Consider the following 13,318-nt stretch of genomic DNA (forward strand, 5'->3'; position numbering starts at 1 on the left):
CCCCTGCTTCTTGTGGGTGTATACCAAACGGACGCTAGCAGCCGGGTATACGCCTTTACCTACGAGATTTCCTATCTCGATTTATGGAAGGCTTCCAAACCTTGCATATGCTTACCAAACCAACCCAATTACCAATGCAGTCTTTATGCAAGATGCCCCCTGCACCTTACAGACCATACAAAAGAAAAGAATACCTTTTATGAAGATGGTCCTTGTCTGCTCCTGCAGTGATCCGAATGAGTCGAGGGGTCCCTCCGGGAAAAATTCCCAAGGGCCCTAGGGAGCCCTGTCCTTAGCAGGTCCTGCAGCCGAGCAGAGAGTGTCCCACCAGAGTCGCCAGATTGATTCGGAGAAAACTCCAGGAACAAACTTGCCAACAAAGTTTTCGAGCTGACAAGCAGGTATTCTTTATTGCGGTGCCAGGAGACACGGGGGATAGCTCCTCCTAACGTGTGTCTCCCAGTTGCCACACATGCTGTCCTTTTATAGTCACTGGGCATACATACATATTCATGAGGCTACGTATTGATTACATCATTTTCCAGAAAGCTCCCCGCATGCGTACAGAATTATGGTGGTGGTCTCTGAGGGTCGTTTACTTCTTCCAACAATCTTCATCACTTCTGGCAGCCTTTGAAGCATGCGCAGTAGATGTTTATACCAGTTTAATTGGTTCGTTAGCACCAGAGACTCCTATCCTCCTACCTATCAGTTAGTTTAGCTGTAGCCCATCCTGGACACCTGCCGTTCCCAGATACTCCTTATCCCTATGTCCTGTTTTTCTAGCCTGTTTTTCTTAAAACTATGTCAACTATAACAATTTATCTCGTGTGAGAATTCTCAGTATGCTCTCTAGCTGTACTCTATTTTTTCTCTATGTATCCTGCACTTTAGTAATTTTCCATTGCTACTGTTACAAAGCCATCAAACTTAACATTACTTAAAACTGATTCTAAAGGTTTATATATTCCATTTTGTGATTTTCTGTCCCCCTTGTTTCAGTCTGTTCATTAGGGACTGTAGTGATAGGACAAGGGGTAACAGGTTCAAACTTAAGCAGGGGAAGTTTTAGTTAGATATAAGGAAGAAGTTCTTTACTGTGAGGTTGGTGGGGCACTGGAATGGATTGCCCAAGGAAGTTGTGAATGCTCCGTCCCTGGCGTTGTTCAAGGCTGGAGTGGACAATGCCTTGGGTGACATGGTTTAGTGTGCCGTGTCCCTGCCCATGGCGGGGGGGTTGGAACTAAATGATGTTAAGGACCTTTCCAACCCTAGCTATTCTATGATTCTACAATATCACTGCCCCGGTAGAAAACCTGGTTGTGATAGTATGCCACATAGATGCTCATGTACCTAAGAGACTGCACGCTGAAGAACATCAGAACAACCAACTGATTTGTCACGCACCTAAGATTGAAGTGGCTCAGGTGGACTTCGATTGGCAACATAAGGGTGAAGTATTTTTAGCCCGGTGGGTCCATGACACTTCAGGCCATCAGGGCGGAGATGCAACTTATAGATTGGCTCGTGATCAAGGGGTGGACTTAGCAATGGACACTATTGCCCAGGTTATTCACGAATGTGAAGCATTTGCTGCAATTAAACAAGCCAAGCGGTTAAAGCCTCTCTGGTATGGAGGACTATGGCTGAAGTACAAATACAGGGAGGCCTGGCAACTTGACTATATTACACACCCACCAACCCACCAAGGCAAGCGCCATGTGCTTATCATGGTGGAAGCAACCACCAGATAGCTGGAAACATACACTGTGCCCCACACCACTGCCTGAAACACTGTCCTGGGCCTTGAGAAATAGTTCTTGTGGCGACACAGCACCCCTGAGAAAATTGAGTCAGACACTGGGACTCATTTCCAGAAAAACCTCATAGACCCTTGGGCCAAAGAGCACAGCATTGAGTGGGTATATCACTTCCCCTATCATGCACCAGCCTCTGGGAAAATCAAATGATACAATGGACTGTTAAAGCCTATACAGGGAGCAATGGGTTGTAGGACCTTTGAATATATGAATGACCATTTAGCAAAAGCCACCCGGTTAGTCAACACTAGAGGATCTGCCAACTGGGCTGGCCCAGCCATTCAAAACTATTACATATTGTAGAGGGGGACAAAGTTCCTGTGGTACATGTGAAGAACATGCTAGGGAAAATAGTTTGGGTTATTTCTGCTTCAGGCAAAGGCAAACCCATTGGTGGGATTGCTTTTGCTCAAGGACCTGGGTGTTACTTGATGAGTAATGCAAGAGGATGGGGAAGGCCAGTGCGTACTTCAAGGGGATTTGATTTAGGTGAAAATAGCCACTGAATTTAACTATGTGATGTTAATTGCTTTATATTTCTGCATATTGTCACTTTGGCTACATGTCTGTTGTGGCTCTATGTCCATCACCACAGTCAGCCCCTCACAAAGCCCTTTTTTGCTACTCTGGATTTAAGGATCTGAACTTGGCTCCTTTTTGATCTCCACATTAAAGAATGAACTTTAATTAAACTTTACAAGCACAGTGGTAATGGAATCAGAACTGGGTTCAGCATGTAACAATCCAGCACCACAAAACACCTTTCCTGCCCTGAAAGACTGTTATAACAGATGGAGCCCCAGTTCATGGACTATATGTGCTCAACGTACTTTATTAGGGATAGTCCATGGACTAAGGGAATGATATCTGCATGTTTATATATGTATCTATCAAAAGGCAGGAAAGTTGATGGTTTTCTGGCATGACGTCAATGATATGGAATAAGAGATGGTACTGTCCTGGTTTCAGCCTCAACAGAGTTAATTTTCTTTCTTGTAGCTGGTACAGTGCTGTGTTTTGACTTTAATCTGAGAATAATGTTGATAACACACCAATCTTTTAGTTTTTACTAAGTAGTGTTGTCCTGGGTTTACCAGTAGCTGTTTTGCTCCTTCTTAGTAACTGGTGCAAGCTCTGCATTTTGACTTCCAGCCTGGGAAGAGAGCTGATAACACCGACTGTTTTTAATTGTTGTTAAGTAATGTTTATTCTGGCCAAGGACTTTGTGAGTCTCGTGCTCTGCCGGGGACGAGGGGAGGCCGGGAGGAAGCAGAGACAGGACACCTGACACAAGCTAGCCAAAGAGGTATTCCATACCACAGCACGTCATGCCCAGGGAGGTAACTGGGAGTTACCTGGAAGTGTTGGAAAGAGCAGAATTTTGTATGATAAAACAATTGTATAAAATAGTAAAAATTATTATGCTTGAGAAATTTATAAATTAATAGTGAGGTTTTGTATATTAGAAAATGCTGTGACTTCGTTGTTTTGTATCACGGCGGTTCTAATGTTGCAATATATCACAGCTGTCTTGTACCCAATGCTACAAAAACATAGCATAACCAAATATGGTAAAAGGAGCATAAAAGGATTTAGAAAAGTATGTACTGGAGACTATACCCAAGTGGAACCTGTGTATAAGATAGCTGGAAGAGCATACCAGAAAGAAGATAAGAGGGTGCTAACATTTGGAATATACTCAAGTGGGGGAAAGGTGAAAAGGACAACCTGAGGAAGACTTCTTACTTCATCTGAGGAAGACTCTTACTTCATCGGAACGACCACCAGACGACCACCAGAGGGGGCCGCGCAAGCGCAGAAGAGGCTGATGTCGTAATAGATGGATATGGCAATCCCTAATGCATATGTATTAGTTAAATGTTGTAACCTATGATGAATATGTATTAACTGTGAAACTTTTAGGATATAAATAGTGGACGCGATGTGACGAGGTTGAAGCCAGATTTGGGCGAGTGCCCCTGGTTTCCCAGCGCTGCAATAAAGCACCTCATATAACCATTCCGGTGGTTATGTGTTTATTCTTACGCTAACATTTTGGCGACCCAGATGGGACCTCGCGGGCATTGCTGAGGCGGATCGCGTTTCGACCCCGCTCCAGCCGGCACCGAGAGATTCTCGGGGAGCTATCGACCGCGACCGACCTCTGCTACTCACGACGGACCTCTGACATGGTAAGAAAGGTGCTTTATTTAAGTTACAGAACCAGTTTCTAGTAAAAGTATGGTGTATTGACCTTTGGTAAGGTCTGGTAAAAGCCTGCCTGTTATACGCAGCGAAAAGCTGCGTTTGGCTGTGCTAGTAGTAAAAGCCTGCCTGTTATACGCAGCGAAAAGCTGCGTTTGGCTGGGCTAGTAGTAAAAGCCTGCCTGTTATATGCAGCAAAAAGCTGCGTTTGGCTGGGCTAGTAGTAAAGCCTGCCTGTTAGACGCGATGAAAGCTGCGCTTGGTTGGGGCTAGAGAGCTCTCGGGGTAAAAGCCTAGGCGCCGTCCGTTAGACAGTAGCAAAAGCTCTGCAGGTTCGGCAAACGTGGTTATGGTATTGGTATTTGTGCTGCGGGATCAGCATCTGTCTGTATAAGTTTTGTAATATAGTGGTGTGTGTGTGTGTGAGAGAGGAGCCTGTTTAGAAATCATCTTGTAATTATAAAATGTCGCCAATTCCTAAATCATCTCCTTTAGGTTGTATTTTAAGCCATTGGAAGGAGGGTGGATTTGGGCAGAGTATGCGGAAAAGCAAACTAATTGATTATTGCAATGTATGGTAGACGCAGTATGAATTAGAAGATCAGGAAAAATGGCCTGAAAATGGAACCTTACAATATAATACTATTTTGCAGTTGATGTTATATTGTAAAAGGGAAGGAAAATGGGATGAAGTACCGTATGTGGATCTTTTCTTTATCTTAAGAAACAATGATAAATGGCAGAAATCTTGCGGAATAATGGTTGTTAAAACAAGCAATGCTGAAAAATGCAGGGAGTGTGCTAGAGAAAAGGAATGTGTGAAATGCCTTGCCATGAGAAATAGTCGGCGACATCAAAGGGACGAGGAAGATCCTGGTTTGTTAGTAGCTCCGCTAGTGATAAATGAGGAAAGGGGGGAGGGGGAGGAAAGTGATAGCGATCTCGAGAGTGAAGAAGAGTGTGAAAATGGAGGAGGTCGAGAGAGAAATTCCCCCTTCACCCCAGTCTCACACAGAACTCGCCGGAGGGGAGGGCGAGAAGGAAACACACAGCTTCAAGCAGCTAGTGCGGTCCTTGACCCTTTAAGACAGGGGGTTGGAGTTGAAGGACCAGTGTATGTTAAAATACCTTTCTCCCGTGGGGATTTGGTTATATGGAAACAATCGGCAGGAACATATAGAGAAAATCCTGATAAAGTAGCTCGAGTGATAAAGATGATTATGAAAACCCAGACTGGGATGATATACAAGCCTCTATTAGGACAGGACTTATTGAGTAAGCTGGATGCTATGATTGTTTTTTGAAAATGGTGAATTGATAATGCAAATCCCTGAATCCAAAACAGGACAGATTTTAGTCCTTAAAGACAAACCTATTCCACAAATCCCAAAAGAAGTGGAACAGGCTGTAATACCAACAGTTTGGGAAACAGAAATCCCAGGAAAATCAAAAGCAGCTCAACCAATAATAGTGGAGTTAAAAGACGGGGCTAGACCAGTAAGGGTTAAACAATATCCATTGAAGCTAGAAGCAAGATATGGGATCATAAAAACAATTGAGAAATTCTTAAAATATAACATTTTAGAAGAATGCGAATCAGAATATAACACACCAATCTTCCCAATAAAGAAACCAAATGGTGAGTATAGATTGGTGCAAGATTTGAGGGCAATAAATGAAATAACAAAAGATATCCACCCGGTGGTGGCAAACCCATATACATTGCTAACATCTGTGAAGGAAAAATATAAATGGTTTACGGTGATTGATTTAAAAGATGCCTTCTTCTGCATTCCCCTTGACAAAAGTAGCAGGAAACTATTTGCGTTTGAATGGGAAAATCCACAGAATGGATGGAAAACACAACTGACATGGACCAGACTTCCACAAGGATTCAAAAACAGTCCGACCCTATTTGGAAACCAACTAGCCAAAGAATTGGAAACATGGACTACCCAAGGAAAGATACAGGTACTGAGATCACAATACCTTTTGCTACAATATGTAGATGACATTTTTATTGCAACAGAACAAAAATCTCTGTGCATAAAAGTGACAATTGAAATTCTGAATCAGCTAGGCTTGAATGGTTATAAAGTCTCAAAAGAAAAGGCACAAATTGCATGCATGACTGTGTTGTATCTGGGATGTGAAATTTCACAAGGACAACGAAAGCTGGGAATAAATCGCATAGAGGCAATCTGTGCTATCCCAGAACCACGAAACTTGCATGAGCTAAGAATATTTTTGGGTATGACAGGGTGGTGCAGACTATGGATAATGGACTATGGACTGATTGCCAAACCCCTGTATGAGGCCCAAAAATCACATGCCTTTGTTTGGGAAAAACAACAGAAAGAAGCCTTTCAGAAATTGGAGGAATCACTGACAAAATCTCCAGTATTGGGACTCCCAGATTTGACAAAAGATTTCCAATTGTTTGTCCACGAGTGACAAAAATTGGCACTGGGGGTACTAACTCAAAAACTTGGGAGCTGGAAAAGACCAGTGGGATATTTCTCAAAACAACTGGATCCAGTGAGTGCAGGATGGCCCTCATGCTTGCGAGCAGTAGCAGCAACTGTTATTTTAATCCAAGAAGCTAGGAAATTAACCCTGGGAAAACACATTGATGTATTTGTGCCACATATGGTAACCACTGTTCTGGAACAAAAAGGGGGGCATTGGTTGTCCCCTAGCCGGATGATGAAATATCAGGCAATCCTAATGGAACAGGATGATATAAGCTTGAAAACTACTAACCTGTTAAACCCAGCAGCTTTTCTAGGAACAGACCTAGAAGAAGGAACCCTCGAACATGATTGTGTAGAAATCATTGAACATACATATGCAACCAGAGCAGACTTGAAGGATGCACCTCTAGAACAACCGGACTGGGAACTCTTTACAGATGGCAGCAGCTTTGTGGAGAACGGGACACGATACGCAGGATATGCTGTGACAACTCAGCAAAAGGTAATCGAAGGAACGTCAGCCCAAAAGCAGAATTTATAGCTCTTACAAGAGCATTGGAGCTGATCAACGACAAAAAGGTAAATATACGGACAGACTCAAAATACGCATTTGGTGTAGTACATATTCAGGGAGCATTATGGAAAGAACGAGGACTTTTGTCTTCACAAGGGACTAACATAAAATATCAGAAAGAAATTTTAGAATTAATAATTGCTGTGCAAAGACCTAAACAAGTAGCCATCATGCATTGCAAGGCACATCAAGGAGGAACTTCAAAGGTATCTGAAGGAAATACACTAGCAGATCGGACAGCCCGCCAAGTAGCCCGGGAGGTGTGGAATATGATGGCTTTAATACCTCTGAAGGTAAGCCCACTCCACACCTATCTTTCACAAAGCCCAAACTATTCAACAGAAGATAAAAATTAGCAGGACTCTTAAAGGCCCAAAAGAATTCTGAAGGGTGGTATGTAACAACAATGGGACAAGTAATAGTGCCACCAGCAATAATGCGAAAGATTCTACAAACTGAACATCAAAAATGTCATTGGGGTGCAGAAGCATTGGTAACTTATCTAAAACAAGGAATAATTTCCACACAGATGTTAACTATGGCAAAATCAGTGGGATCAAAATGTGAAATCTGTTTGAAAAACAATCCAGTAGTAAAAAGACAAATTGAGATGGGAAGAATTAGGATAGGAATGGAACCAGGAGATTATTGGCAGGTTGATTTTGCAGAACTACCAAAGGTACAAGGGTACAAATATCTATTAGTAGGGGTTGACACTTTTTCTGGATGGCCAGAGGCCTTTCCCTGTCGCACCAATCAGGCAAAAGAAGGAGTGAAATGGTTGCTTAGAGAAATCATCCCGCGATTTGGAGTCCCTTTAGGTATATCATCAGATAGGGGTTCACATTTTATTGCAACCATAGTACAAGAAGTTAGTAAACTATTAGGAATATTATGGAACTTACACACTCCTTGGAGGCCCCAATCTAGTGGACAGGTAGAAAAAATGTTTTGACACAACTTAAAGCAGGATGCCATTCTGATTTGCAAGTTCACAGATACCATTCTGACAGGACCAATGCCAACAAAGAAAGGATTCAGAGATTTGAATTTACAATTGCAGGCAACAACCAAAATGACCTTGCAGAACAGAATGGCATTAGACATGTTGTTACTTAAGGAACATGGTGTTTGTGGATATTTAAAAGATAGAGTAGATCACTGCTGTATTCACATTCCTAATGTGACTGCAGATATAGAACATGACACCTCCCAACTAAACAGCATTGAACAAGAAATAGAAAAAGAAAAGGAATATATTGAACAAAATTGGGTTGGAGCACTGTTTGATGGTTTGGGCCTTCACCTCACGGGATGGGTTCGTTCCCTCATGCAGACCATAATCATGGTACTAATTGTATTTCTGATGATCTACCTAATGTATCTGCGTATCCAAAAGGAAATACCCAGGAACAACGCATGGACTCATCGAATTATAGGAGCAGTGACCAGAGACCACTCAAAATATCTGACACCTCCTCCTACTTATTAGGAAACAGCTATCTAAAGGAATGAAAATACTTACTTAAATAAGTGAAGTATTTTCAAAGGGGGGAAATGTTGGAAAGAGCAGAATTTTGTATGATAAAACAATTGTATAAAATAGTAAAAATTATTATGTTTGAGAAATTTATAAATTAATAGTGAGGTTTTGTATATTAGAAAATGCTGTGACTTCGTGGTTTTGTATCACGGCGGTTCTAATGTTGCAATATATCACAGCTGTCTTGTACCCAATGCTACAAAAACATAGCATAACCAAATATGGTAAAAGGAGTATAAAAGGATTTAGAAAAGTATGTACTGGAGACTATACCCAAGTGGAACCTGTGTATAAGATAGCTGGAAGAGCATACCAGAAAGAAGATAAGAGGGTGCTAACGTTTGGAATATACTCAAGTGGGGGAAAGGTGAAAAGGACAACCTGAGGAAGACTTCTTACTTCATCTGAGGAAGACTCTTACTTCATCGGAACGACCACCAGACGACCACCAGAGGGGGCCGCGCAAGCGCAGAAGAGGCTGATGTCGTAATAGATGGATATGGCAATCCCTAATGCACATGTATTAGTTAAATGTTGTAACCTATGATGAATATGTATTAACTGTGAAACTTTTAGGATATAAATAGTGGACGCGATGTGACGAGGTTGAAGCCAGATTTGGGCGAGTGCCCCTGGTTTCCCAGCGCTGCAATAAAGCACCTCATATAACCATTCCGGTGGTTATGTGTTTATTCTTACGCTAACAGAAGGGCATGGTCTCTCTTCAGGGGGGTCAAGCTCGCTTGGTGGTGGTATCGTATTCTCTTCTCTTGCTATTTTCTCTTATCAATATTATCATTGGTAGTAGCAGTAGTGATTTGTGTTATACCTTAGTTACTGGGCTGTTCTTATCTCAGCCCGTGGTAGTTACATTCCTTCGATTCTCCTCCCCATCCCTCTGGGAGCGGGGAGGGTCGGGGGGGGGGGGGGGAAGGAAAGAAAGAGGGAGAAAGAGGAAGGGGGGGGGGGGGAGTGAGGGAACGAGCTTTTGTGGTTGGGTTTAAACCACGACAAGTGTTTACCCTGATCACAGACTTTTCAGCCTCTCATGCTCTGCTAGTGAGGAGGGGCACAAGAAGCCAGGAGGGATCATAGCCAGTACAGATGATTCAAACTAGCCAAAAGGATATTTTATACCATAGAACATCATGCTTGGTATAGAAACTAGGGGGAGTTGGCCAGAACGGGCCAATTGCTGTTCAGGTTGGGGTGGGTATGTCATTGGGTGAACAACTGTATTATGCATCACTTGGTTTTTTTTGTGGAGAGGGGTGTTTTATTCCTTCCTCCATCCCCCCCCCCCAATAATATTGTATTAGTATTCTATTTTACTTTGATTTCACTTATTAAACTGTTCTTATCTCAACCCATTGGTTTTTACATTGTTTTCCAATTCTCCTGTATATCCCACTGTGGAGTAGGGGGGAAGTGAGCAAGCAGCTGCCTGGTACTTAGCTGCCAGCTGGGCTTAAACCACAACACAGTTCCCAGTCTTTCACTCAGGAGCCGCTACTTTCTTTTGCCATCCTGAGACCATGTAGACTACAGCAGTAGGACGATTAACATGTTTGGTTGTTTGTTTTTTTTTTTACTGAACACTAACCATCTTAAACAAACAGCTTTCTTATTAATCACTTTGAAACAACTTGAGTTAGACATCAGGAGAAAGAAAGGAGTGCTCTGCCTACAGCTGGGGGATGTCTTCCACATGGAAGCAAGTATGCTCTGTGCCGCTGCATGTCAAGCTTTCCTAAATATGCCCTAATGAAACTTTTAATCGCATAGAAAAACTAAGAAATATATATGTGTGTGGTAGGGGGCTCTAATATTAGACAGGAAAATCCTGAAACAAAAAAAAAAACCAAACCAAAACAAACAAACAAAAAAAACCCCAAACCAAAACAAAAAAAAAAAAAACCACGCACCACACTAAACAGTAACCTGTGGCCTAGGGCCAGGTTCCCTGCCACGCTGCATGGGGCATGGGCGTCCCTCAGGCCGGGTCGCCCGTCGCCCCTTGCCCCAGGAGCTGCAGCGGGCCCAGCTCCCATTCGCTATGGCTGCGGCAGCGAGTGAAGAAGAGAGAATCTGCTGTCTCTGGCCCCAGCTGTATCCGGCATGGTAAGGAAGTCGCTTTGGCTTCGCCACCCCCACTAAACGGCCCTTCCTGCCGCCAAAGCCTGGCGGCGCTGTCCTCCTCCCGGCTGTTGCTCCTCCTCCCCTCACTGTCCCAGGGCGCAGGAGTGACATCACGTCCAGAGTTTCCATCCGACTAAGGTAGGAGAAGGAAGAGGTTGAGCGGAGTGGCAGCATGATGGCGGTGGTCGGTAGGACTTAGGTAAACGGCGGCGGAGGAGGAATCCAGTACCTACTCCCCAGACCTATTGTTCAAGTTGGTGGGGGCTGCGAGCGAGCTCGCCGTGTGGGGCCTTAAGGAGCCGGCGGCCCAGGCCCTGTAGTAGCCGCAGGAGCAGCCTCCGACCCTGGGTTGCAGCACAGACCTCTTCGTGGGGTGTAGCGCCCTAGGGAGACCGGGCCGGGCGCACACACGCAGGTAGGCAGAGGCCCACCATGGCTCCTTTCCTTGGTCCGGAGTTATGTGGTGGCTGTGGCTTTCAAAGATGGATTGTGAGGCGAACTGGCCTTGAGAAGAAAGGGTTGGATGTCTAGCGCGCGGCTGGGCTCCTGGGCCCGCTCGCTGTTTTCCAGGGAGGGAGGGAGGGAGGGAGGGAGGGAGCTAGCTAGCTGTGAGAGCTGGAGGCGGGTTCTTTCGCTGTTTTCTACGGGGGGAGCTTGTGACGAGCAGGTTGGGAAGCAGGAGTGCGGCCTTCGCTCTTCTCTGCCCATGTGGGGGCGCTGAGAGAAGCGAGCACGATGGATAGCGGCCGCCTTAGCTATACTGCCAGAGAGCCTTGGCCAGGAGCGGCGCCTGTGCAGATCGCGCTACCACCAGAGGGCCGTCTCTGAAGGCGGAAGGTGAACCCGCGGGAGGTAGAGAAGCAGCCGTAGCTTGCGGTCTCTCCAGGAGCGCATTGGGAATGGTTGGTCGCGGGAGACCCGGTCGGGGAGGATCGTCGCGGAGCAGGGAGCGGGCGACAAGGAGGGAGTTTCGTTGCCGCTAAAGATGATTATTGGGGCTCGGGGAATGCCGGTCCCGGAGGCGGCAGGGTGTTCGCACCCTGGATGCGGGAGGGCAGGCAGCGCGGAGCTTGGCCTCGTTGGGCAGCAGCGGCCGATCCGCGAGGAACCACCTAGCTGCCCGGCTTGCCGCCGCGGGGGCTTTAGCGTCTCTTCGCGGCCTCAGGTTACTGGGCTCTTTCCGATCACATTTCTATCGTCATCGCCTTTGTTGGCTGGAGTGGCCCTGGTGTCTGAGATAGTGCCTCAGCGCAGGGCTTTTTCCATCCCGGAGAGAGGCGGCCCCCGCCTCCATCATGAGCTGTAGATCGGGCTGTATTAGAGAGCACCTTGAGGCAGGCAACCTGCAGGCGAGCCCCTAATCGCTTTCACACCACTAAATCCGTAAGAGGCATTGCTCTTTAGCTGATTATCAATGAGTTTATACTTGCACTCCATTTAAAGTGCACCTAGAAAAAGTTTAGGCTTATCTGACACAGTAGAGATCTGATTGAAGATGTTCATGTATATGAAGCAATGATAACTCCATCTTTGGGATCTTGTCAGCTTGATGTAGTTGAGCCAGTTTTTAAAAATAGTACAGTCTTTTATTTTCCTGCTTTTACCCCCAACTGGATGTGAACATTATGTCTGTGTTTGGAAATATTTCCAATATGTTTGTTTTGTGCATGAAGTAGTTTTGCTAATCAGATCTCTGAGCATTAATATCCATAATTTATGTGTTTGGGGAGGCTGTTTTCCTTTAAAAGTTAGATCTGGTTGTTAAGACAGGACTATGGCATGCCAGTAGCAATTTTTCAGTGAAAAAGATGTCAAATATGATAGATACTCCCTTTCAGTGTTGTAATGACAGGACAGGTTATTTTCATTATCTTTCAGTTGCAACCAGCAAATATTTCAAATTATGTTAACATTTTCCTTTACTATTTTAGGTAATTTGGGAAAAATCCTCAATACCTGCAGAGACCAGTTGAGTAAACAAGTCACCTGGAAAACAGTACCAAGAAGTAGATTCCTGACATCTGCCTTCTAACCTGAGTGGACTTCTACTTATCTTTTAAAATTCTTAATATTTATGATGAATGGGCACAGTGATGAAGACATTGTAAGAAACAGTAGTGGAGAGTCAAGGTAAGCACTTTCAGTCCTTGGCTATGTATTCTGTATTTTGTTTATCAGAACGGGTTTATGTTTTAACTTTATGTCAAAGCTTCCCTGGTAAGCAAGTAGACCATTATTTAAGAGGACTGGCCATGCATTTTTACAGATGCTTAATCTGCTTGTTAGAATTTGTTAGCTTCATTTAATAACTGTAGCAATCATGTATATACTTTACATAATAGAGCTTAAATAGTATTAAAACTGTATCAGCATCTATTACTCTTTTTCCTCAAAATTTGTCTGAAATGTCAAAAGGTAAAACAGATTAGATTGAAATGTTAAACTTGTGTCTATGAAGTGCATGGCATGCATGCATAATATATGATATATAAACCCCAAACTAGGTTATCTCTAAAGTTGGAACAGTGGCCTGTTAATTCTAATGAGGCTTCCTTTTTATGTT

General features: G+C 44.1%; 1 protein-coding gene and 1 long non-coding RNA gene across 7 annotated transcripts in view; both read left to right on the top strand.

The window, feature by feature from the left end:
- Positions 1–3,311: 3,311 nt before the first annotated feature.
- LOC136004365 (uncharacterized) lies at positions 3,312–9,288 on the top strand. Its single transcript, XR_010608408.1, has 2 exons — positions 3,312–4,012; positions 8,473–9,288. It is a non-coding gene; the product is annotated as an uncharacterized LOC136004365 (long non-coding RNA).
- Positions 9,289–10,736: 1,448 nt separating this feature from the next.
- The window catches only part of LOC136004477 (chromodomain-helicase-DNA-binding protein 1-like), a 119,467-nt gene continuing 116,885 nt past the window's right edge, over positions 10,737–13,318 (top strand). For 2 of the 6 annotated variants that reach the window (XM_065660987.1, XM_065660992.1), the window contains exons 1-2: positions 10,902–11,170; positions 12,687–12,885. In XM_065660987.1, the coding sequence (XP_065517059.1) occupies positions 12,830–12,885 (56 nt within the window). In that variant the 5' untranslated portion in view covers positions 10,902–11,170; positions 12,687–12,829. Of the gene's footprint in view, positions 11,171–11,534; positions 11,658–12,686; positions 12,886–13,318 lie in introns of those variants that run through there. The other 4 variants (XM_065660988.1, XM_065660989.1, XM_065660991.1 and 1 more) reach the window with 4 other exon arrangements.

This window comes from Lathamus discolor, chromosome W (assembly GCF_037157495.1).
Source record: "Lathamus discolor isolate bLatDis1 chromosome W, bLatDis1.hap1, whole genome shotgun sequence".
NCBI lineage: Eukaryota > Metazoa > Chordata > Aves > Psittaciformes > Psittacidae > Lathamus > Lathamus discolor.